Genomic DNA, 23,377 nt, shown 5'->3' on the forward strand with positions numbered 1-23,377 from the left:
TAGATGGCAAGGAGGGCAGATTCTGTGCCTCTTCCTGGACGGAATCCTGTTTGGAAGTCTGAAAGTATGGCGTTATATTCAACGAATTGTGACATCTGAGTGAATGCTGCCCAGGAAACGTCCATTTGTAATGGGTCTGTAGTTGTCAGGGTTCAGTGGGTGCAAGTATGTTTTCTTCAGTAAAGGGCGTATGCATGACTTTTTGAGTTCTTCTGGAAATATTCCTGTAGTGAGGGAATTTTTGATGATTCTTCTTACTGGAGTGGCAGCAGAGGTTGTTAGAAGAATTGTCTTGAATAATTGCGGTGGACACGGGTCCGAAGGGCTGCCGGCAGGCCTGCTTGCTTTGACCAGGTCCATATTCATTGTATGAAATGTGTTGGAAGGAACGGTGAGGCTGGGTTAGAGTATTCTTGGATTTTTGTTTTGTAAAAGGGTTGGTGCTGGTGCTTTGTCTTTGTTTTAAGTAGGAGTCCAACGTGTCTGCTTTGTCCGTGTTATAATTTGCCAGTTTGTCTGTGAAATCTTGAGTGACGTGATGAGCTACTCCAGGCAATTTGGTTTACGAAATTCATTGAGTATTTTATAGAATTCTTTATTTGCACATTTAGCATTTTGAATTCTGTCTGAATAGTATCTTTTCTTCGCTTTTTTTGATAGCGGACTTGTATAATCTGTTTATTCTCTGTAGGCGAAATTTGTCTTGTTTGGCGTTTGCTTTGAGCCAGGCAAGTTGCAGCTTTCTAGTTTGTTTGTTTTATTTCTTTTATCTCTTTATTTCTCCGAGGTGCTTGTTTTCTTTTGTTCTGTTGTATGGTTTTGAGTGGTATGAAGATATCAAAAGAATCCTGTAGCCACTCATATCGTTTTTGAACAGAATTTGTTGTTTCCAGATCTGTACTAGATGTTAGTTGTGTTTCTAAGTGTCCCAAATTAAGTTTGTTCCATGGAAGATAGGTGAATGCATGTAAGGTGGTTTTAGGTGCATCGCTTAGTGTTTTATGTTGGATAGCAAGTAAATGGTGGTCTGACCATGTGACCAGAGTTATAGTTTTGAAAGGTAACTAGTTCGGTATTAGCAAAAATTACATCTAGGATGAGTCCAGCGATGTGTGTGGATTCGTGGACGATCTGATGTAGGTTCAGTGCGTCTAGGCCAGCGATGATTGTTTTTGGATGGGTCATATTGGGTTTGTCAAACCAAATGTTGAGGTCACCCAGAACGCATAGGTTGGAGTGTAGTGTTATCCGGTTTGAAACCATGTTTACAAACATGTCTGGGAATGTCGCCTTGCTAGGTGGAGGCTTGTAAAGGAGCAGGAAGTTACAGGAGGGAGATGGTGTAGGATTGCATCTGTTGAAAAGAGCCTCACCTTTTTTTTATGGAGACGTCGTCAACTTTAGTGATATGTAATGTTTGCCTGAGCACAACAACTAGGCCACCTCTTTTGCCTATACAATTTTGGTTGATTGTTTGATAGCCTGGAGGAACGGCTTCATGCGGGACTGGAGGCATATCATCTCCCATGGAGAGGCAGAGAACATCACATTAGACGATCCATACCCCAGAGCGACAATGAGACGAAGGGACATCGCTAAAGAGCAATAAGCCTGCACAACCTTATTGGCCACTACTGATCTCCACGAGTGACCATATACATACCGCAAGATTGTCTGGATGAGAAGAAGCATCTGCAACAAACCGCTCTCTGCCCGAAAACATTCAGAGGCTCCTCCTTATAAGTTGATATCGGAGGACCCCTCACAAGAAGACAGGACTATTGTCGCCTTGAGAACCTTATACACTGTTCCGGATAGATACATCCTGAGTAAAGCACTGTCGCAAGTGTCGCCATTGTTCCCTCTCTCCACTCCGGCTGGAGTGCATTATTGTAAACCTCTAGGTCCCCTAGGACATCCCCCACTTTCCACCCATATGAAACCCAAGAACTGAAAGGTCCCGATGAAGATGGAGATCATTTCTTATGCCTATTGAAATGTGCGTCGGCCAGAGAGTGCGACGCCCCAGCTGCCGGCACAGCAATGGAGGGTTGATGTTTTCACCCCGCGTATTTCCCATCTGTGCATGCAGGGTTGTACTGGGGAGTGTGAATGCGTGAAGTATGTGTCAGTGGTATGATTGTGGGTTATGTGAATGAGGCGCGAGTTTGGGAAACTGTTTTCTTTGGGGAGAGTGGTTTTAGTCTTTGAAGATGAAATGTGAATGATTTTCGATATACATTTATGATGCATTCATCATGATTATCGCTAGAGAGAGTATAACCAGATTTGTACTTGAAATTTTGGGATGAGAAGTGATGCATAACAAATGTTATCACGAGCATCATGGTCTTGAGTAATGTGTTTTTAATGACAAGAAGTATAAAATAAATGAAATATAAAAGATTGACCAATGTGCGGAGAAATATTGAGTGATAGTAACGGACCCATTTCAATTCTACGTTAGCGAATACTAAAGAAATATAGGTCACGTGGGAGGTTGTGTATTTATTTTTGGTTTATTTCCCCCTTACTCCCAGACCCACACAGTTCTGCATTTAGGGGTGTTGGGGGGCTTTTCTATTCAGGCAGATCATCTCCCAGCCATGATTGAGTTATGAATAGTATGTCTGGTTTTGTGTCAGTGAGAAGGTCATAGATGTGATGTTGTTTTAGAGAGCGATCAGGCATTTATTAGTAGACAGTTTAATGAATGTGCTTTGATGATAGTGTGACTTTTGTAGAAGGGAGCAGTGTTTTTTGGGCTTGTAGGAGGTGTGTCCTTAGTGTTGGTGTTAGATGTACGAGGATGGTCTGATGGCTCTGCATGTGTAGGTGGTGGAGATGGTGTTTGAGTGTGGGTTTGGGTGCTGTGTTTTCGTGGTGTATAATTGTTGTGCAGTAGACATGGAGAAGCGAAGTTGTGAGGTGTGGCACGTTGCTTATATTGTTTGCGTGTGTTTAGGAAGGCAGGTGTATGAGTCAGTGGTGGTGGTGCAGCATGTGGGTCATGTGGTAAGGTTCTAAATTGTCCAATGGATGAGAGGCGGTTAGAAGAGTTGCTTTGTAGCTGTGTGTGGTGGAAGAGAGAAAGTTTGGCATTGGAGATTGTTCATTTGTGTAGTTTGAAAGGTGGGTGTATGTTTGCATTTTGTGATGGTAAGTATTATCAGGTGTTGCGCTTGGTAGATTTTGTTGTGCTGGTGTGCGTAATATGTTTTGTTTTTGAGGTTGTAGTGAAACGAGGTGCTGATGTGTTTGTTTTATGAGAAGGATTGGGTTGTATAGTATTTTGTGAGTGGAGGTTGTAAGGTAAAGGGGTGGTGATGTGTTTGTGAGTAGAGTGTATGTTGTGTGTAAGAGGGGATGAAGTAGAGTGAAGAGTGTTTGTCTTAGACTTGATATATTAGATGTGATAAATGTGGTGCAGTGGAGTGTAAGTATTGTACAGTTGTGTTATAGTAGAAAGAAGAGGAGGGTGTTGGTCGGGGAAATGATGGAAGGCGGACTATGAGTTTGTAAGTAATAAAAGGGGGTCTGTTAGGAGTAATTAGAGCAGGGATTGTGTGTCTGGATGGGGTATAGTTAAGTATGGTGTGGATTTGGGTTGTGTTAGTGATGAGGGGATTGGTTAGTGGTATAGGATAGAGTTGTGTACTGTTTGTAGGTGATGGTGGAAATGTGTGGTAGCGGGGATGGAAGGGTGTATAGGTGTGGTTTGTGTGGTTTAGTAGTGGGTGTGGAGACATTGTGGGTGACGGTGGAAATGTGTGGTAGCTGGGGTGTAAGGGTGTACAGGTCTGGTTTGTGTGGTTTAGTAGTGGGTGCGGGAACACTGAGTTGTGCTGCCCTATTGATACCTTTACTTCGAGAGAGGAGGAGAGCGTCCATTGGCTGGACCCAGGAAGGTCTTTAAGTTTTACACCAATTGTACCAAGGTTTATCAGGTGGACAATCAATTCTTTGTGGGGTTTGCTGGATAAAAATAGAGGGAAGGATGTGCAGAAGAGGACCCCAGGTGGATATTTGTCTGCATCAAGCTCTGCTGTGCACTGGTCAAGAAGCAGGCTCTGGAGATTCCGAGGGCCTGCCCCACCCGTACCCCACCAGGACCTCACCAGGATCAAGGCTGCTTTTGCAAAAGGGCTGCCTCTTTTAGACATCAGCTGTGCTCGACGTGGGCATCGGTGCCTATGTTTACGAATCACTGCTGCCCTGACAGCCAGGTCCAGTGAGATGGTCAAATGGTTCGCTCGGTCTTGCAGACCTTTGTCTGAGTCCATTACTCTCTCCCTCTCTTCTTTCTTCCTCCCTCTCTTCTCTCTCCCTCTCTCTCTTCTCTCTCCCTCTCTCTCTTCTTTCTCCCTCTCTCTCTTTTCTCTCCGTACCTCTCTTCTCTCTCCCTCTCTTCTTTCTTCCTCTCTTCTTTCTCCCTCCCTCTCTTCTCTTTCCCTCTCCCTCTCTTCTCTCTTCCCCCTCTCTTCTCTCCTCCCCTTCTCTTCTCTCTTCCCTCTTTTCTCTCTCTCCATTTCTCTCCTCTTTCTCTCCCACTCGTATCCACTGTTTTCCCTCTCCCTCTCTTCTCTCTCCCCCTCCCTTCTCTCTCCCTTCCTCCCTCCCTTCTCCCTCCCTCCCTCCTCTCTCCTTCTCTCTTCTCTCCCTCTCTCTTCTCTCCCTCTCTTCTCTCTCCATACCTCTGTTCTCCCTCCCTCCCTTCTATCTCTCTCTTCTCTCTCCCTCCCTCTTTTCTCTCTCTTCTCTCTCCGTACCTCTCTTCTCTCTCCCTCCTCTCTCCCTCTCTTCTCCCTCCCTCCCTCCCTCTCTTCTCTCTCCCTCTCTTCTCTCCCTCTTTTACCTCCCTCCCTTCTTTCTCCCTCCCTTTCTTCTCTTTCCTCCCCTCTTCTCTCTTCCCTCTTTTCTCTGTCTCCATTTCTCTCCTCTTTCTCTCCCACTCTCTCTCTCCTCTTTCCCCCTGTTTTCTCGCTTCCCCTCTACTCTCTGCTTCTCTCTCCCTCTCTCATCCTCTCTTCTTTCTCCTTCTCCTTCTCTTCCTCTCTCTCTTCTATCTTCCTCTCTAGCCGGCCCTGTGTGTGGGTGTATCCTGCTCTGTCACACAAGTGTGTGCTGCCCTTTCTGTGTGTGTGTTTGTCCGTCTGTGGGTGTATGCTGCTCTGTCACATCTGTCCATGAGTGTGAGCCGGCCATGTGTGTTTTTCTGTGTGTATGCTGCTCTGTCACACATGATTGTGAGCCGGCCCTGTGGGTGTATATCTGTGTGTGGGTGTATCCTGCTCTGTCTCACAAGAGTGTGAGCCAGCCCTGTGTGTGTCTGTTATGGTGTATCCTGCTCTGTCATAAAAGAGTGAGCTGCCCTGTGTGTGTGTGTATCCTGCTCTGTCACACATGAGTGTGGGCCGGCTCTGTGTGTGTTTGTGTGTATCCTGCTCTGGCACATGGCTGTGGCCGGCCCTGTGTGTGTGTGGCTGTGTGTGGCTGTATCCTGCTCTGTCTTATCTGTCCATGAGTGTGAGCCGACCCTGTGTGTGTTTCTGTGTGTATGCTGCTCTGTCACACATGATTGTGACCCGGCCCTGTGTGTGTGTCTGTGTATGCTGCTCTGTCACACATGAGTGTGACCCGGCCCTGTGTGTGTGTCTGTGTATGCTGCTCTGTCACACATGATTGTGACCCGGCCCTGTGTGTGTGTCTGTGTATGCTGCTCTGTCACACATGATTGTGACCCGGCCCTGTGTGTGTGTCTGTGTATGCTGCTCTGTCACACATGAGTGTGAGTCGGCACCGTGTGTGTGTGTGTGTGTGTGTGTGTGTGTGTGTGTGTGTGTGCCTGTGTGTATCTTGATCTGTCACACATATGTGAGTCTTCCTAAAAACTCCTCTTAGCTGCGATGACAGCTTGGTTATGCTCACTGCCGTGTCTTGATGTGTTGTCATTGTGTGTCACCCAGGTGTGATGTGACATTAACACAGACTTGTTTTCCTTGCAGCCCGTGCCCAGAGCAAGGAATGGGGGACGAATTTGACTTAATGGACCACTCGGACCTGTATATCCTGGACTTCAGTATGTGAAGAGCGTGAGCCTCTGCCCCCCTCTCTGCGCCTGTGCCGTGAGCCACTGCCCCCCTCTCTGCGCCTGTGCCGCGAGCCACTGTCCCCCTCTCTGTGCCTGTGCCGCGAGCCACTGTGCCCCTCTCTGCGCCTGTGCCGCTAGCCACTGTCCCCCTCTCTGCCTGTGATGAGAGCCACTGTCCCCCTCTCTGCCTGTGATGCGAGCCACTGTCTCCCTCTCTGTTTGTGCAGCGAGCCACTGTCCCCCTCTCTGCCTGTGACGTGAGCCACTGACCCTCTCTCTGCCTTTGCCGCGTGCCACTGTCCCCCTCTCTGCCTGTGCCACAAGCCACTGACCCTCTCTCTGCCTGTGCCGTAAGCCACTGTCCCCCTCTCTGCCTGTGATGAGAGCCACTGTCCCCCTCTCTGCCTGTGATGCGAGCCACTGTCTCCCTCTCTGTTTGTGCAGCGAGCCACTGTCCCCCTCTCTGCCTGTGACGTGAGCCACTGACCCTCTCTCTGCCTTTGCCGCGTGCCACTGTCCCCCTCTCTGCCTGTGCCACAAGCCACTGACCCTCTCTCTGCCTGTGCCGTAAGCCACTGTCCCCCTCTCTGCCTGTGCCTTGAGCCACTGTGCCGCTTTCTGCCTGTGCCACAAGCCACTGGCCCTCTCTAGGCCTGTGCAGCGAGCCACTGTGCCCCTCTCTGCGCCTGCGGCGCCAGCCACTGTCCCCCTCTCTGCCTGTGATGCGAGCCACTGTCCCCCTCTCTGCGCCACCAGCCACTGTCCCCCTCTCTGCCTGTGCCGTGAGCCACTGTCCCCCTCTCTGCCTGTGCCGTGAGCCACTGTCCCGCTTTCTGCCTGTGCCACAAGCCACTGACCCCCTCTCTGCCTGTGCCGCCAGCCACTGTCCCCCTCTCTGCCTGTGCCGCCAGCCACTGTCCCCCTCTCTGCCTGTGATGCGAGCCACTGTCCCACTCTCTGCTTGTGCAGCGAGCCACTGTCCCCCTCTCTGCCTGTGCCGTGAGCCACTGTCCCCCTCTCTGCCTGTGCCACAAGCCACTGACCCTCTCTCTGCCTTTGCCGCGAGCCACTGACCCCCTCTCTGCCTGTGCCACAAGCCACTGTCCCCCTCTCTGCCTGTGCCGTGAGCCACTGTCCCCCTCTCTGCCTGTGCCGTGAGCCACTGTCCCGCTTTCTGCCTGTGCCACAAGCCACTGTGCCCCTCTGTTCTGTGCCTGTGCCGTGAGCCACTGTGCCCCTCTCTGTGCCTGTGCCGTGAGCCACTGTGCCCCTCTCTGCGCCTGTGCCGTGAGCCACTGTGCCCCTCTCTGCGCCTGTGCCGTGAGCCACTGTGCCCCTCTCTGCGCCTGTGCCGTGAGCCACTGTGCCCCTCTCTGCGCCTGTGCCGTGAGCCACTGTGCCCCTCTCTGCGCCTGTGCCGTGAGCCACTGTGCCCCTCTGTGCCTGTGCCGCGAGCCACTGTCCCCCTCGCTGCGCCGCCAGCCACTGTCCCCCTCTCTGCGCCTGTGCTGCCAGCCACTGTCCCCCTCTCTGCCTATGATGCGAGCCACTGACCCTCTCTCTGCCTTTGCCGCCAGCCACTGTCCCCCTCTCTGCCTATGATGCGAGCCACTGACCCTCTCTCTGCCTTTGCCGCCAGCCACTGTCCCCCTCTCTGCCTGTGCCACAAGCCACTGACCCTCTCTCTGCCTGTGCCGTGAGCCACTGTCCCCCTCTCTGCCTGTGCCACAAGCCACTGACCCTCTCTCTGCCTGTGCCGCGAGCCACTGTGCCCCTCTCTGCGCCTGTGCCGTGAGCCACTGTGCCCCCCTGTGCCACGAGCCACTGTCCCCCTCTTTGCGCCGCCAGCCACTGTCCCCCTCTGTGCCACAAGCCACTGACCCTCTCTCTGCCTTTGCCGCGAGCCACTGTCTCCCTCTGCCTGTGCCGAGATCTACTGTCCGACTCTCTGCCTGTGCTTTGTGTGTCCTGGATGTTGTCTGCTTGGTGCTCCACTGTCCCACTCTCTTTTTGTGTGTCCTGGATGTCGTAGGCTCCGTGCTAGTTGACTTCTTTCCCTTTGCTGTTTTGCTTTTTTAGTTTGTGTTTGACAAAGTCCGGCTCAAGATTCTATATTGTGTTCCATGTTCTGTGTTTTTTAATCTGAACCAAGTTTGTCATGTTCAGAAAACCTTTTTTGGAGCAATGCTATTCCTCCGTGCTCATTTCGAACAGTCGCTGACTGGTTTGGTCTCCTTCCCTGTGGGTCTGGTTTGGAGTGTCCCCCACCCTCCCCCTGCGGGGTCTAGCTTGAAATCCTTCCCCCGCAGCATCTAATTTGAAGCCCTCCCCCCCCCCCCCTAATTCACCCTCCCAAACCCCACGGAGTCTAGTTTGGAGTCTGTGAGAGGCTGGCCTGGTATATGCTGTCCATTAGTTAAAGTGGGCACCTTGCACCAGTCCAGACAACCCTTTAAGAGGTCTCAGACAACCTTAGAAAGCTATCCAAGTGGTAGCTGTGGAGAGCGGCTTTCAGGCGCAGTCTTGAAGGAGTGTAAAGCAGCTTGTTTTACCAGAATGCAATCTTATAGTATAGATTAAATGAAAAGGAACCACGCAAACTATGTATAAAAATATGTATTTATTATAGAACACTCTAGTACTTTACAGTATCTCCTACACGGAGATAAACGCAAAGCACACAATACTTTAGCAAAGAAATCACAGTAATAAGCACTAATACACAGTGGGCCGTGGGGGTGGGGGGTACAAAACCATATACCAAGAAAGTGGTATAAGAACATGACTCGAGTCAGGACAATGTCCAGAGGACGTCGAATTGCTGGGGACCCTCAGAACCACCCAAGGTAAGTAGATAGGGACCCCACAGAGCGTGTGCAGTGTGAGAACACAACCCCATGCTCCGTACAAGTCTATGTGCAAGTCACGGTTGGAATTTTAAAGATTAGGGACCCTTCCTAGTGGACCCTGAAGAAACCCAGTGGAAGAAAGAAGGTTGGAGAGACACCCCACCTGTAGATACCGTGGTACCCAAGTTACCTATCCGAGGGAAGCCGGGTGCATAGGTGTGAAGAGGCGTCGGAAACCGCCATCGAACCCAATGGAAGACTTCAGAAAAGTGCCGCTGCTGGAAGAGGAGAAAGTGTCAGGAAGAATCCAACCGGGGATTCTTGACGAGGAGTACCTAGAAGCAGAGGGGACAGAGTCTATGTCACTCAGGGGTGACCAGCAGACTTGGAATACCAATTCCCTCCGATGTCTGGTGCTTCAGGAAGGATGACGTGACCTTGACTCTGCAGCTGCGAGGACCAGGCGATGCTGAGGACGACCAGGATCTGGATACGAGCTGTCCCACGCAGGATGCAGAGTGCTGAGGGGTCGGTGTCTGGAGGAAGCACCAACGAGTCTTGGCAAATGGAACCCACACAGGAAATCAAGAGGGTGCATGGTTGGGACCAGCAAGGTCCGGGAGACTCACCACAAGTAGGGGAGACAGGGCAGGCCCGAGCACTCAGGGGAGCCCAAGGAAAACAAAGGTGACCCTCAAATGGACCCACAGGCCGGGGCACAGGAGTCGCGAGAGGACCTTGAGCAGCTCACCAACAGGAGCAGGCTTCGGTGCCCACAAGGCGGTGTGGCTGAAGATCTTGGTGAAAGAAGGTGCCAGAGGTTGTGGCTACTTGGATCCCAATAAACTTGTCGCAAAGTTGCCAACAAGCATATGCACTTGCAAAACTAGGCTGTGCACAGGGGTTCGCTTAATGCAGCCCCCACGAGGGATTCTGACCTCAAACCTGGTGAGAGGACAGCTTGGGCCTCGAGAGACGTAGATAACCACCACCTATGTTGTTGAACCCTTCGGAGTCCGCAGGAGCTGGGGATCAGCGGACCGGTCAGCAGTGTTGAGGTGCCTGCGAATGAAGGGAAGTGACTCCTTCATTCCAAGGGAGATTATCTTCAAGTGTCTTGGATGCTTCACATGTCCTGCACGGATCCTGTCTGGTGCACATGCACAGATGGTGCAGCAGACTGAAAGGGAGACGATGTCAGACACAGACGAAGTCCAGTGAAGTCCAGAGTGCCCAGACAGTTGAAGTGCAGTGGTTTCAATTCTGAATCTTGTCCACGACGAATCTAGGGACCTACACCCAGCTAAGTCCTTAAGTACCCTAAGGAAGGGGTTGGGAAGATTCAGGGGACCCTCCCAGTGGAGGGTCTGAACGGAGGGGAGGTTCCTACCATGTACTTTGTCCAGTTATGCGCCAGAGCAGGAGCCAAGGGCTCCCAGGACTGGTTTGAACTGGACTATGCACAGGGACACCTCATGCAGACTTTCAGTCACTGGCAAGCGCACCCACCCAGCCCAAATGCACTAAAGCCTGTCTGGGAGGTGGTCACACCTCCCTGTGACAGGATGCCTATTCTACCTTCCCCTGCTCGAGCTTGGCTCAGCAGCAGGACGGCAGAAATGTGTCTCTGGTCAGCAGCAACCATTTTGTGCTGTCCGGGGCTAGAAGGCTGGTACCGGTAACACTGAGAGCCTAACGAAGGGCTCTCCCTGTGCTTGGAATCATACCTCCCACACCATTCACGGTGTGGGGGTATGATTCCAACATGTTTGATACCAAAGGATTTGTTGCAGCCATTTTTTAGATGGTCATCGTGCGGTCACTTGATGTCCCTCTATCTAGTATATGGCTACTTCACTGACAACCCGGGAGAATGGACTCAGTAGGCTGCAGGGGTGTCCCGCTCATGCAGTGGCACCCTCTTACTTAGAAACAAGCACCCTGCCCTCAGGATTGTAAAGGCCTGCTAGAGGGGCGACTTTTAGGTTTTAAGTGCAGTGACCCTTAGATAGAGTAAATCTATATTTTTGGTAAGTGGTGCATGCACCAGATTACGCAGGCTGCAAGGGCAGGCCTGTAGATGCATTTTGAATGGTCTATTAGGGGTGGCATAATGCATGCTTCAGCCCATGGGGACCTCTGGAGTACCTATGCCCTGGGTACATGGATACCAGTATCCAATCTGGGATGTACCTAGGCACTGACCACAACAGTTTAGGGAGAAAGCAGGTAGACTGGGGTCCTGATTAGCAGGATCCCAGTCAGACTAGTCAAAAACAGCTTCACATCAAGCAAAACGTGGGAGTAACCATAGAAGCAGATCCTACTTTCCTACAGAGTCCTTCCCCCATGGATCTGGTTTGTGGTCGTTACCCCGTGGGTCTGGTTTAGAGCCCCCCCCCCGCGGGATCTGGTTTGGTCTCCTTCCCCTGCGGGTCTGATTTGAAGTCCTTCCCCCCCGCAGGGTCTGGTTTGGAGTCCATTCATGAGGCTTGGTTTGGAGCCCCCACCCGTGGGTCTAGTTTAGAGTTCTTCCCCCCCTTGGGGGTCTAGTTTGGAGTCCTCTGCCCCTGTGGGGTCTGGCTTGAAGTCCTGTACTAGGTCACTGGTTTGGGTTCCTTCTCCGCGGCTCTGGTTTTGGAGTCCCGCCTGCTTATTTCGTCGAGCTTGGAGTCCTGCCCATGTGTTTGCTCTAGTTTGGAGTTCTGCCTGCTTGTTTCCGCTTAGTCTGGTTTGGAGTCCGCTGGGTCTGGTTTGGAGTCCTCCCCCACCCCCATCGGGGTCTGGTTTGAGTCCAGCCCATGTGTTTGCTCTAGTTTGGAGTTCTGCCTGCTTGTTTCCTCTGCTTTGCAGTCCTTCCCCCGCTGGGTCTGGTTTGCAGCCCTTCCCCCGCTGGGTCAGGTTTGGAGTCCTTCCCCCATCGGGGTCTGTTTCGAGTCCATCTCATGCGTTTGCTCTAGTTTGGATTCCAGCCTGCATGTTTGGGCGGGTTTGGAGTCTAGCTAAAGGGTCTCATCTGGAATCCTACCTGCATGTCTGGTTTGGTCTGGGCTCCTGCACGCATGCCCACATGTTTGGTCTGCAGTCATGCCTCAGTGTCTGGTCTGGCTTGGAGTTCTGCCCATGTCTGGTGTCCTGCTTGTTTGGTGTCCTGCTTGTTTGGTTTGGTGCGTGTTCCTGCCCATGTGTCTGTTCTGAAGTCCTGCCAAGTATCTAGTCTGAGTCCTGCCTGCATCTCTGGTCTAGAGTCCTGCCTGCATGCCTGGTGCGTCCCTGACTCCTGCCTGCATGCCTGGTGCGTTCTTGACCCCTGCCTGCCTGGTGCGTCCTTGACCCCTGCCTGCCTGGTGCGTCCTTGACTCCTGCCTGGTGCATCCTTGACCCCTGCCTACATGCCCGGAGTGTCCTTGAATTCTGCCTGCCTGCATTCCTTGTGCGTCCTTGACTTCTGCCTGCATTCCTTGTGCGTCCTTGACTTCTGCTTGCATGCCTGGTGCGTCCTTGACTTCTGCTTGCATGCCTGGTGCGTCCTTGACCCCTGCCAGCATTCCCGGTGCGTCCTTGACGTGCGTCCTTGACTTCTGCTTGCATGCCTGGCGCGTCCTTGACTTCTGCCTGCATGCCTGGCGCGTCCTTGACTTCAGCCTGCATGTCCGGTGCATCCTTGACCCCTGCCAACATTCCCGGTGTGTCCTTGACCCCTGCCAGCATTCCTGGTGCGGCCTTGACTTCTGCTTGCATGTCTGGTGCGTCCTTGACTTCTGCCTGCATGCCTGGCGCGTCCTTGACTTCAGCCTGCATGCCCGGTGCATCCTTGACCCCTGCCAGCATGCCCGGTGCATCCTTGACCCCTGCCAGCATTCCCGGTGTGTCCTTGACTTCTGACTGCATCCCTGGTGCGTCCTTGACTTCTGCCTGCATTCCTGGTGCGTCCTTGACTTCTGCCTGCATTCCTTGTGCGTCCTTGACCTCTGACTGCATGCCTGGTGCGTCCTTGACCTCTGCTTGCATGCCTGGTGCGTCCTTGACTTCTGCTTGCATGCCTGGTGCGTCCTTGACTTCTGCCTGCATTCCTGATGCGTCCTTGACCCCTGCCTGCATGCCTGGTGCGTCCTTGACCTCTGCCTGCATGCCTGGTGTGCCCTTGACCTCTGCCTGCATGCCTGGTGCGTCCTTGACCTCTGCCTGCATGCCTGGTGCGTCCTTGACTTCTGACTGCATGCCTGGTGCGTCTTTGACTTCTGACTGCATGCCTGGTGCGTCCTTGACTTCTGCTTGCATGCCTGGTGCGTCCTTGATTTCTGACTGCATGCCTGGTGCGTCCTTGATTTCTGACTGCATGCCTGGTGCGTCCTTAACTTCTGCCTGCATGCCTGGTGCGTCCTTGACTTCTGCTTGCATGCCTGGTGCGGCCTTGACTTCTGCCTGCATTCCTTGTGCGTGTGCGGCCTTGACTTCTGACTGCATGCCTGGTGCGGCCTTGACTTCTGACTGCATGCCTGGTGCGTCCTTGACTTCTGACTGCATGCACCAAATTATTAATTCACTCGCACACGAGGAGTCTGGTGTGGGGTCCGATACGCGGAACGGCGGCACTATTTTCAAATTTGGAAGACTATATACATAAGAAGGGTAGTAATTACTAGCCCAGCTGAGCTCAAACCTTTAATAATTTGAAGGACACCCTACGCCACAAGATTTATGTGGCCTGGAATTATCACCACATTAGAAACTACAATACAGTATTACCATTCAGCCGAGAACAAGTCGCATGTACGAAATTACTGAGGCGACGAAACACGTGTTGGCTTAAGAACGTTTTACTTACTGGAAACTTGAAGATTGATTAAAGAAAAAAAGAAAAGAACTCGACTGATTGATCTACTGTTTATGTGTGAATAACATGGGAAAAAGAACCATATTTTGAATATTACGTGTACTAGGGTTTTACAATCATCCTACCCTTATGAACCAGAGGAATGATCGTGACAAGACCGCCCGCACACTTTCGGGGCAGAGATCATGGTGATGAGTCTGATTGTAGATGTCTCACTTCTGACCTGGGATTCTGATTCTGGCTGCAGATCTAGCATCCAATGACTAGTCTTGGTCTTGCTCGCCCGAGCCTGGACCGGGTCTTATTGGCAGGTTCCTGGTGCAGATCACATTTTCAAACTATTGGTCTAGGGCTGCAGGCCTTAACCCAAGTTTCGTACTAGTGCCCATTCTGTGCCAGCCTAGGCTCTCGTGCCACTTGACCAGTCATCGTATGCAGCCTGACACATCGTATGCATGCGCCCTGACACATCGTATGCATGCGCCCTGACACATCGCATGCATGCGCCCTGACACATCGCATGCATGCGCCCTGACACATCGCATGCATGCGCCCTGACACATCGCATGCATGCGCCCTGACACATCGCATGCATGCGCCCTGACACATCGCATGCATGCGCCCTGACACATCGCATGCATGCGCCCTGACAGAACGTATGCATGCGCCCTGACAGAACGTATGCATGCGCCCTGACAGAACGTATGCATGCGCCCTGACAGAACGTATGCATGCGCCCTGACAGAACGTATGCATGCGCCCTGACAGAACGTATGCATGCGCCCTGACAGAACGTATGCATGCGCCCTGGCGCATCGTATGCATGCGCCCTGGCGCATCGTATGCATGCACCCTGGCGCATCGTATGCATGCACCCTGGCGCATCGTATGCATGCACCCTGGCGCATCGTATGCATGCACCCTGGCGCATCGTATGCATGCACCCTGGCGCATCGTATGCATGCACCCTGACGCATCGTATGCATGCACCCTGACGCATGGTATACACACACTGACGCATGGTATGCACTGTGACGCATTATCTCACTTCAAAGAACGGCCACCCTTCTTGCCACTGAACTCATGTTTTTCATTTCTTTCTTTAGGTCCCAGCCTAAAGACATTATGTAAATTAGCAGTGATTCAGCATGGTCTGGACCAGTCTGGCCTCCCTCACGATATCAGGTAAGACGGAATGAGCCCGGTGTTGTAGCGCCTCCATCTTCAGTCACTAGAGCCGTCCAGGTTTTCAGTGTTCATGCTTGGGTGTTGGGACAGAATATGGGCTGTGGACCTCTTTCCATGCTGGTGGTGTAGACATACTATAGGTGCTGCCATTTCCTAGGTGACAACTCCCTTCCCACTAGTTTACCTCTTATTATAGATATGGCTGAGAGATTTTGGGGTGCTCCTGCCTAAGAATAAGTGGCCTGGCTGAAGCTTTGGTGGTGTGATGGGAGTGTTGAAAGATGGAGTCGATGCACTTAGGATCTGCTTGCTGCTGTTGGTGCCTGGGGGTGCGGTGTATTGCGCGTGCTGATATCCGAGGCAGCCGTTCGAGCGCACTGTGCTTTCTTAAATGCCCCTGGTGTTGTCTCTTCAGCTGGAGGTCGAGTTTAGTCTATCAAGGTAAGATCTCCGAGGGATCCGTTATAGTTTAATAAAGGCCAGCAGTGGTTCTTTGTCTTAAATTAAGATGCCCTATGGCTTCGCCAGCTGTAATTTAGCCCCATCCGCAGGAGATTTACTGTTTAGATCAACATGCCCGTGATATTCACAGTATTTCAGAGGACCATCCAGTGATTTATCATGCTAAATTAAGATGCCAAAACTAACTGTTCTAATTAGTTTCATTCCCCTAGAGACTCACATTATTCAACGAAGACTCCTTGGGGTTAGCTGTATTAATCTAAGATGGCTGCGTGGATGCCTCGGCTTATATAAGACCCCGAGATGACTCGCTGTATTAAATCCTTCTGTGGTTCTGAGGCATCGGGACTGGCTGAGCACATACGTCAATGTGTACCTTGTCGGACATTTAGCTTGGAGTATCTTTTCCTTGTCCATATCCCATGGACAAAGGTGATGTGATGTGGGGTTTGTTCCTTCAGATTCCTAGGTGTAAAGTTGTTAACCAAGCTACCAGTAGAGACAAGCTCACTCCTCTGCAGTTTGAAAGGGCATTGCAGTGAGCGACGGGTTCTGAGACAGCGGTGCCTAGTCACGTATCAACAGAGGAGCAAAGGTACTAGTGTTTGCTAATAGTTTATTTTCAAATATTACACGACTTGTATAGGATTGTAGTCCATGTTCTTGTTGTACGGCCAGGGGAATCGTCTCGTAGAATTCTCTTGTTTATAAGAGCGAAACTCAGGCAGAGCGGAGGGTACAATGCGCGAGGTCTCTGATGTTCAACAGAGATGTTCTGTCTGTCAGCCAACGGCATGGATGTAAATGCCTTCTGGGCATTGAGGCTGACGCTGGCCGACTTAAACTGGGCTTCCGCGTCGTCGATGGGAAGCCATTGAAGCTATGACGGTCCAAGGGCGATGTGGTCAAATGTCCTGTATCAAAGATCAAAAGGAGCGGCAGCATGTAGAACTCGGCCCAGAAGCGCCAACAAGCCTTCGGTAGGCCAGGGTACCGTAGACCGGTCAAGCAAGAGCCTGGGATTGTACGGATGTCCTAAGGGCCTGTTCAGGGGTAAATGACCGAACACCCCATATCCATCTATGCTGGCAGCGTGTGCTCTTATCCCTGGACATGAATTTGAGATTGGAAGTTCAGTCTTTTGTTGCAGATAAAACCCAATGATTTACAGTTGCCAAACATCGCAGGTCTACGGGCAAGGATAACGTCCTGGGTGATAGCGGCTCTACAGATCAGTTTCACATGCTTTTGAGTTCTGCCGGACTCCGTCCTTGCTTGTACAGGTAACGCAGGATGTTGTAGATAGATTATCATAAACTATTTTCAGGGGATTGCAATTTAAACGATGTATTGTCGTCCATCTTTAAACAGCCTCCAAGGTATTTGAGAGTATTGCGGTGTCTCTGAGGGAAGAGTTTGAGGTACACTTGTGTATCATCAGTATATTGATGATTGCAGATCCCGTAATCCCTAAAGGTGACTCAAAGTGGTTCCACGTGTGGACTGGAAGGGTGTGAGAGAGTCTGATCCCTGAAGGACACTTGACTTGCTAAGCAGGTCCCAATTTTGGTTAACTGAGATCAGTTCGATAGGTAGGCATTCCACCAGTACAGGACTGTACTGTCAATAGCCATTGTATCTTTCTGGCTGCTGATCACAGAGGTGTGATTGACTGTGTGGAAAGCCACAGAGAGGTCTAGCAGCACGAGTCTCAAGCTGGACTGAAGATTGACAAGAAGACCGTGATCCTGGATATCTTGAGCTAGCCGTCTGCTACAACTTTCAGTCAACTACCCAAGGAAAGGAAGAGCTGACAAAGGTCGAAGGTTGTTGAGCTGGTTATCAGCAGACGCTTGCATTCGAAGGCGAGACACTGTCCAGTTTTGAGGGACTCGGGGGAAACACACCTTGGACTGGAAATGACGTCACCAAAGTCAGCCAATTGGACAAGATCTGACTCGCTAAATCTTAGGGTACATTTCCAGGCACTGCATCCGTAGAGTGATTCAAAGGTCAGACTGTCGCTGAAGGGTAGAGCGGGGGTTCAATCTTTGCATTTCAACAGAGAAACCCCATGAAGAGGGTCTTTCATTCAGTCCTTCTAAAATCTTGGTTGTGCCCTTGTGAGGGAAGATTAATGCCCAAGTGCTAAAGAGTTAATGTCATCATTTTTGGTATCGTCCGATCACAGGGTCTGTTTTGTTGGCCTCATGCTTTACAATGCGCTGTGGACAACGTGAAAGATCTGTAAATGATCCGACCAGTCCCTGGTATAGCGTCGCCGCCGTCAGTAGGGCATCCTTCGAGTGATAGTCCGCTATGGAGACTTCGGCGTGTGGGTTCTGGCACTATTCTCCTGAAGGAACACGGCAGAGTAGCTGCGATGATACTAGGTTCGCCCCAATGAAGGTTGCAGTCTTGAAGGAAAATGTTGGAGTCTGAAATAATAAGGCGGCTGCATTATACACTCCATGCATTTTTCGAAGAAGGTGTTTTCACCCGGAGAGTGATAAGTTACATTTAATCCGACTACGATGGCATTACACCCAGACATTTCTAGAAGTCCGCATTGAAAAAAGGATACTGATCAGTAGAGATAATTTTCCACCGAATCAATTGCTGCTCTACGTCCGCGTCTGCCATCTTAAGGCGCTGCTCTACCTCTGCCGTTATAAACAAACGAATGCCTCTGACACCATTAATCAGTGTTTCTTTTCTCACTAGTCTTTTTCATTGACTATGAGCTTCAATTTTTAATTTTTCTTTTTCAACACTTATTTTCAAAAGAGAATCACTTCATCATATAGACTTTCACCTCTCTTCAATATATAAAACACACATGTAGCTTGTACACTTTGTAGTGCTATTTAAACAAACTCAAAACATATTATACACAAAAGACTTAAACTTAGTGCTGTAGACATTAAATGACATTACAACGCACACTGTAATAAACACATTCTTAAGACAATTAGTCTTGTCACTCGCTAGAATCCATATTCCTTTGTATGTCCTACTGATTTGACGGTTGGGACCATAACTATCTTGGTCCTCAAGCTGTCCGTTTCTTATGGTCCTAGGCAGGGTCAGAAAATATTTACATGACTAATATGAGACATCCAATCAATTAATGTTCATAATGTGAGGAATACGAGATCGCCGTGTTGTTGTGGCTCTAACTCACACACGACCCGGAGTGCAGAAGGACACGAGCGAAGAGAAAAAAGAAAAAAAGAAGATATTCGCCACTAAAAGGGCCTGAAGGTCGAGTTAGAGCCACGAAGAAGCGGCCCAATCTACGATCCAATACAGCCTAAGAAGTGCCAGTACTGAATTTTTTTCCTTCCTACTGGATCGGGCAGGAAGATATCGCCATTCCCATGCAATAATAGAAAATAAAAATATGATAAAAGATGTCCTATTCGAATTTTGTCCAGCCCTGAGGAAGACCTTACCGTAAACAAAGTACCTGGTCCAAATACAAAAAGTTCGAAACGCGCTGGCTTCAAACACGCAGTGGTTCAGACCATATTAGGAAAACAACACGGCGATCTCGTCTAAATACAGTGATGTAATATCTGACGTCATCAGCAGAGAATTGCGGTCGCGTGAGTTATAGTTGCCTGCACTAACTATAACGGGGGAATTTCATTGGTTTTTTTACGAGGGAAATGTCCAGCTAACTATAACATGTGTGAAACCTATGGTTTTTTAAGTGAAAATATATGCATATATATAGGTAAGTGTGTAGGCCTCCTTTTGTTCAAGTCTCTTGGTTGGGAGGAGTCAGGAGCCTCACACCTGATGCAAATGCAGCAGGGAAAACAAAGGCTCACACTTTCTTAGCACCTCACACATACTTAAGAAAGGCAGCTTGTGGACAATGACACAAACCAATACAAAATATGGGCAGAGAGTGGGCGGAGCTTCAAGTTCATACCTGAATACAGCATGCCTCGCAGAGCAGCGCATGTACTGCCCAGGCTCTACCTAAAAACAGTATTTGATGCCCAAATGTCTCAGCTAAGAAGCTTATAGGAGCAATTGGCTCCCCACTTGCTTACAATTGACAGTACAGATTATAAACTTAAAAGAGAGGTTTATTTGCACAGAGGCACCACATAAGACGTTTCATCAGGAATGCATATTGTGCCCAGACAATGAACAACAGGACCACATAAGAAATGACCCATCACTAATCTCCTCAGCAAAACCAACTTGAAAAGGAGAAGCCAACAAAAAGAGATCACTTCACTTCCCATCATTCATTTGCACAGGAAGTGACATCACTTCCTGCCTTCTTACTTCAGTCAACTCCCCTGGGCACCCCAGCAAAGCGCGGACTCAGACAAAAGCACTGACTGTTTGTGCCAGAAACCCCTGTGCGTCACCCAGCCCCGCATACTATCAACCCCCACACCGAGATACAGACAAGCCAGACACTCGCATAGCATTGGCGCTACACATACACTACCTTGTACACGCCCCAATAACTACTGCACACACCTCTTTAACTACAGAACACACATTCCAACTCATGCTCATTAACGCTCACTCAGCATACTCCATGCACCAGACGTCGCAGATCGCATCAGCTATGACAAGCTTGACACCCTCCTCATCACAAAAACATGGCGCACACCCACATCATCACACATCCTAGGAACCATCTCCACACAGGCTACAGCAGCCGTCATGTGGACTGTGCACAAAAGAAGGGAGGAGGCTTCGCTATCATCCATAAATCATCCTGGTCCTGCCCCTTATGCAAGTAACACTCAACGCCAAAGCCTCCTTGGGCATATAAGATCATAATTGATGAATTCTCGGGTGGTATCACCACCTCATCTTTCAGACACACCCACACCACCCTCTTGGGTAACTTCACCTTCCCAGAAAACCAAAGCTCAAAAACACAAGAGGCACCCTCACTTACCTCATCAACACAGTCAAGATGATACAACACATCGCTCAACCAACACGCTTCAAACGCCACAACTATGACCTCGTCTTCTCAACAGCACCAGCAATCTAACGCAAACCACACATGCTCCGGACTAGACCACCTCACCATCTCTATCTCCCTTCTCAGCATCTATCAACAACAGACTGCCTGGTCTGCAGTGGTTTCTACATCCTGGTGCAAGAGAGCGCCTCGTGGCAGCAGAGTTCAGCCGCACAGGCACCTGGGGAGGAAGTGGCCTAACACCCAGAGCAGACGACTTCGGAGCGGAGGATCGGGTAGGTTAGAGTCTCGGCAATGACTCTAAACATCCTGTGATTCTGGCCAAATCACCTATTCTCCCCCTACCGAGCAAAGATGAATGTGTCCTCGTGCAACACAACTGGTGCTCATGTAAAGCGCTCCGCAACCCTCGGGTCGAGGTCGCGCTATGGAAAACTGCAAATGTAGCACCAAGAAGCAGGAGCAGACAGCGCTTGTCCTGCCAGCCTCATAGACGTGCGCTCTGTCCAGTTTGTAATGTGTCCCAGCAGGAGGCGCTCTGCAGCCCTAACCTCTGCCCTCCATCACCAGGGACCGTCACCAGGGGTGTGGGTGGCACTCACTCTGTTGTTCAAGGGTGGGCAGTGGCAGGGGCGCCGGACAGTGCTCTCATGCCCACAGCCCCTGTTCTTGCCCTCATCGTTTGGTTAACGCCTGGTCTGCAGTGGTTTCTACATCCTGGTGCAAGAGAGCGCCTCGTGGCAGCAGAGTTAAGCCGTGCAGGCACCTGGGGAGGATGTGGCCTAACACCCAGAGCGGACGACTTTGGAGCGGAGGCTCGGGGTGGTTAGAGTCTCGGCAATGACTCTAAACATCCTGCGATTCTGGCCAAATCCCCAATTCCCCCCTGCCGAGCAAAGATGAATGTGTCCTCGTGTAACACAACTGGTGCTCATGTAAAGCGCTCCGATACACTCGGGTCGAGGTCGCGCTATAGAAAACTGCAAATGTAGCGCCAAGAAGCAGGAGCAGACAGCGCTTGTCCTGCCAGCCTCATAGACGTACGCTCTGTCCAGTGTGAGGGAGAGGGGGGGGCACACAGCTCATGTGCCCCTACAGCTCTCACTCAGTTGTGCGCCCTTAAAATCACAAACGTATCAAGCATTGACAAACCCAACAGGCAGGGCTTTTGTTGCTTCTCTTTGTGTAATGCAAGCAGATGCCACTAAATTAAATCCAATCAAATGCAGGTGTCTAAACTTTGCTGCCGCACGCTTGCAATAAACATGTTTACATTATAAAACATTCACTGAGGCGGCTGCTTTACTAGTGGGGTTTTTAAATGGCAAGCCGTTCGGTTGCATGGGACATTGTACGATTATTTGAGAAGGAGACAAGAATAAATGAACACTAAACCCTCCGATCACAAGCGCTCTGATCACAGGGACCTCTGACGCGTTACTCACGGGACTTACTACAACAGCTTTAAAACAAGCGCTCGCCATGACGTAGACTTTTGGCTTTTTCGCCCGTCCCACTTGGGCGGCCTCGCCTGCTTTCCTTCTGAAGTAAAAGGTTTCTTACCTTTATGGGGCCATGTGTTTGGCCCCATAAAGAAAGAAACCTTTTACTTCAGAAGGAAAGCAGGCGAGGCCGTCCAAATGGGGCGGCTCATAAAGCTGAACGAAACTGTCACAACAAGCTCTTTTCCAATGGCTGGTGTCAGGCTGTCAGAAGCCGAAGGGCTTAGAAGCCACCAACCTCGGAGGTCTGCCAGCAGGAACGATTGCACGTAGAGAGTCCCCTGCTTCTCCCGTGTGCAACCCCACGCAATGGGCGACAAAACACCACAGCGTTGAGGGGGCACTCCGGGGGGAAAAAAGGGGAAATAAAGAAGTCCAATAATACTGTGTTTTTCAGCGGAGTCTCCTGTCCTCACTCGGGAGAGAACAATTGCACTCACACCCAGTCAACAGATCTGGGTTTGATCCATCACCATTCTTTAGCCCACTCTGCCACCCCAGTTCAGACATGGCCATATGCAAATCAGCCTGACCCTGTGCCTCATGGGAACAGTCCAGCCCAAACTGCCAAGCCATGCCTACCCTGGGGGCACTCCGGGGGAAAAAAGGGGAAATAAAGAAGTCAAATAATACTGTGTTTTCAGCGGAGTCTCCTGTTCTCACTCGGGAGAGAACTGCACTGGGGATATAGCTCCTCGTGGGCACATACAGGAGCATCTCCTCTCCGGAGAATATGGGATTCGGGACAGGATACCATCCAAGTGGATCAGGCTTCAGTAGCCACATACATATTCTTCCCCATAACTTAAAACGTTACGGCGCTGTTTCTTGCACAGCTTAAACGCGGAATGCTGTTCTGAACACAGCCAAGTACCTGTTCCGCCTGCCGCGCAGCCCAAGAGTTCACTGTTGAGCAACACAGCTGTAAGAAACCAAATGAGCCGTCCAAGACAGTTGCTTACACTGTCGCGGCTATGTCCGTTGGAGCAGCGCAACCGCGCCTCCTATCACGCGCACCTAAATACCTGAAAACGGGCGTCAATACCCCAGTCGAAGGTCCGAAGTGTGTCGTGCAACACGGGATACTGCCAAAATGCACGGGCTCAATTCCCTCAAGGAGCTGTATGCAGGGGTCTTGAAGAGTTGGCGAGCGCTCGCCCTCCAGCGGGGACTACCATCCGCTAAGCGCTGCTTCATGGAACTGCGGAGAGTTTGTCAAGCCCCGCCCCAAGGAAGGGGGGGGTGGCTTTGTAGCCGTTGTCTCGCAAGAGGCGGTGCTTCCATCGGCCCGGCGGTCCGCGTCCCATGGCCTTCTGGGACTTGTAGTCAGGGTCCTGCTTTCCAACCTTTGGTGGTGCCCCGATGCCTGCTGATTTCTTCGACGCACGCAACCGTGCAAAAGCGGGAGTGCATGCCCTATTCCCCACAAGTCCCTATACCTGTTCAAGGATCGTGACAGAACCCCCTCTCGAGGACCGCCAT

At 50.7% G+C, this 23,377-nt stretch overlaps 1 protein-coding gene across 8 annotated transcripts in view; it reads left to right on the top strand.

Annotated features, from left to right (window-relative positions):
- KLHDC3 (kelch domain containing 3) overlaps positions 1 to 23,377 on the top strand; it is a 445,816-nt gene that overhangs the window by 407,561 nt on the left and 14,878 nt on the right. For 7 of the 8 annotated variants that reach the window (XM_085610129.1, XM_085610133.1, XM_085610135.1 and 4 more), the window contains 2 exons: positions 6,006 to 6,079; positions 14,884 to 14,962. In XM_085610129.1, the coding sequence (XP_085466255.1) occupies positions 6,006 to 6,079; positions 14,884 to 14,962 (153 nt within the window). The remainder of the gene's footprint in view (positions 1 to 6,005; positions 6,080 to 14,883; positions 14,963 to 23,377) is intronic. The other variant, XR_014962883.1, reaches the window with a different exon arrangement.

This window comes from Triturus cristatus, chromosome 6 (genome assembly GCF_964204655.1).
Source record: "Triturus cristatus chromosome 6, aTriCri1.1, whole genome shotgun sequence".
Classification (NCBI taxonomy): domain Eukaryota; kingdom Metazoa; phylum Chordata; class Amphibia; order Caudata; family Salamandridae; genus Triturus; species Triturus cristatus.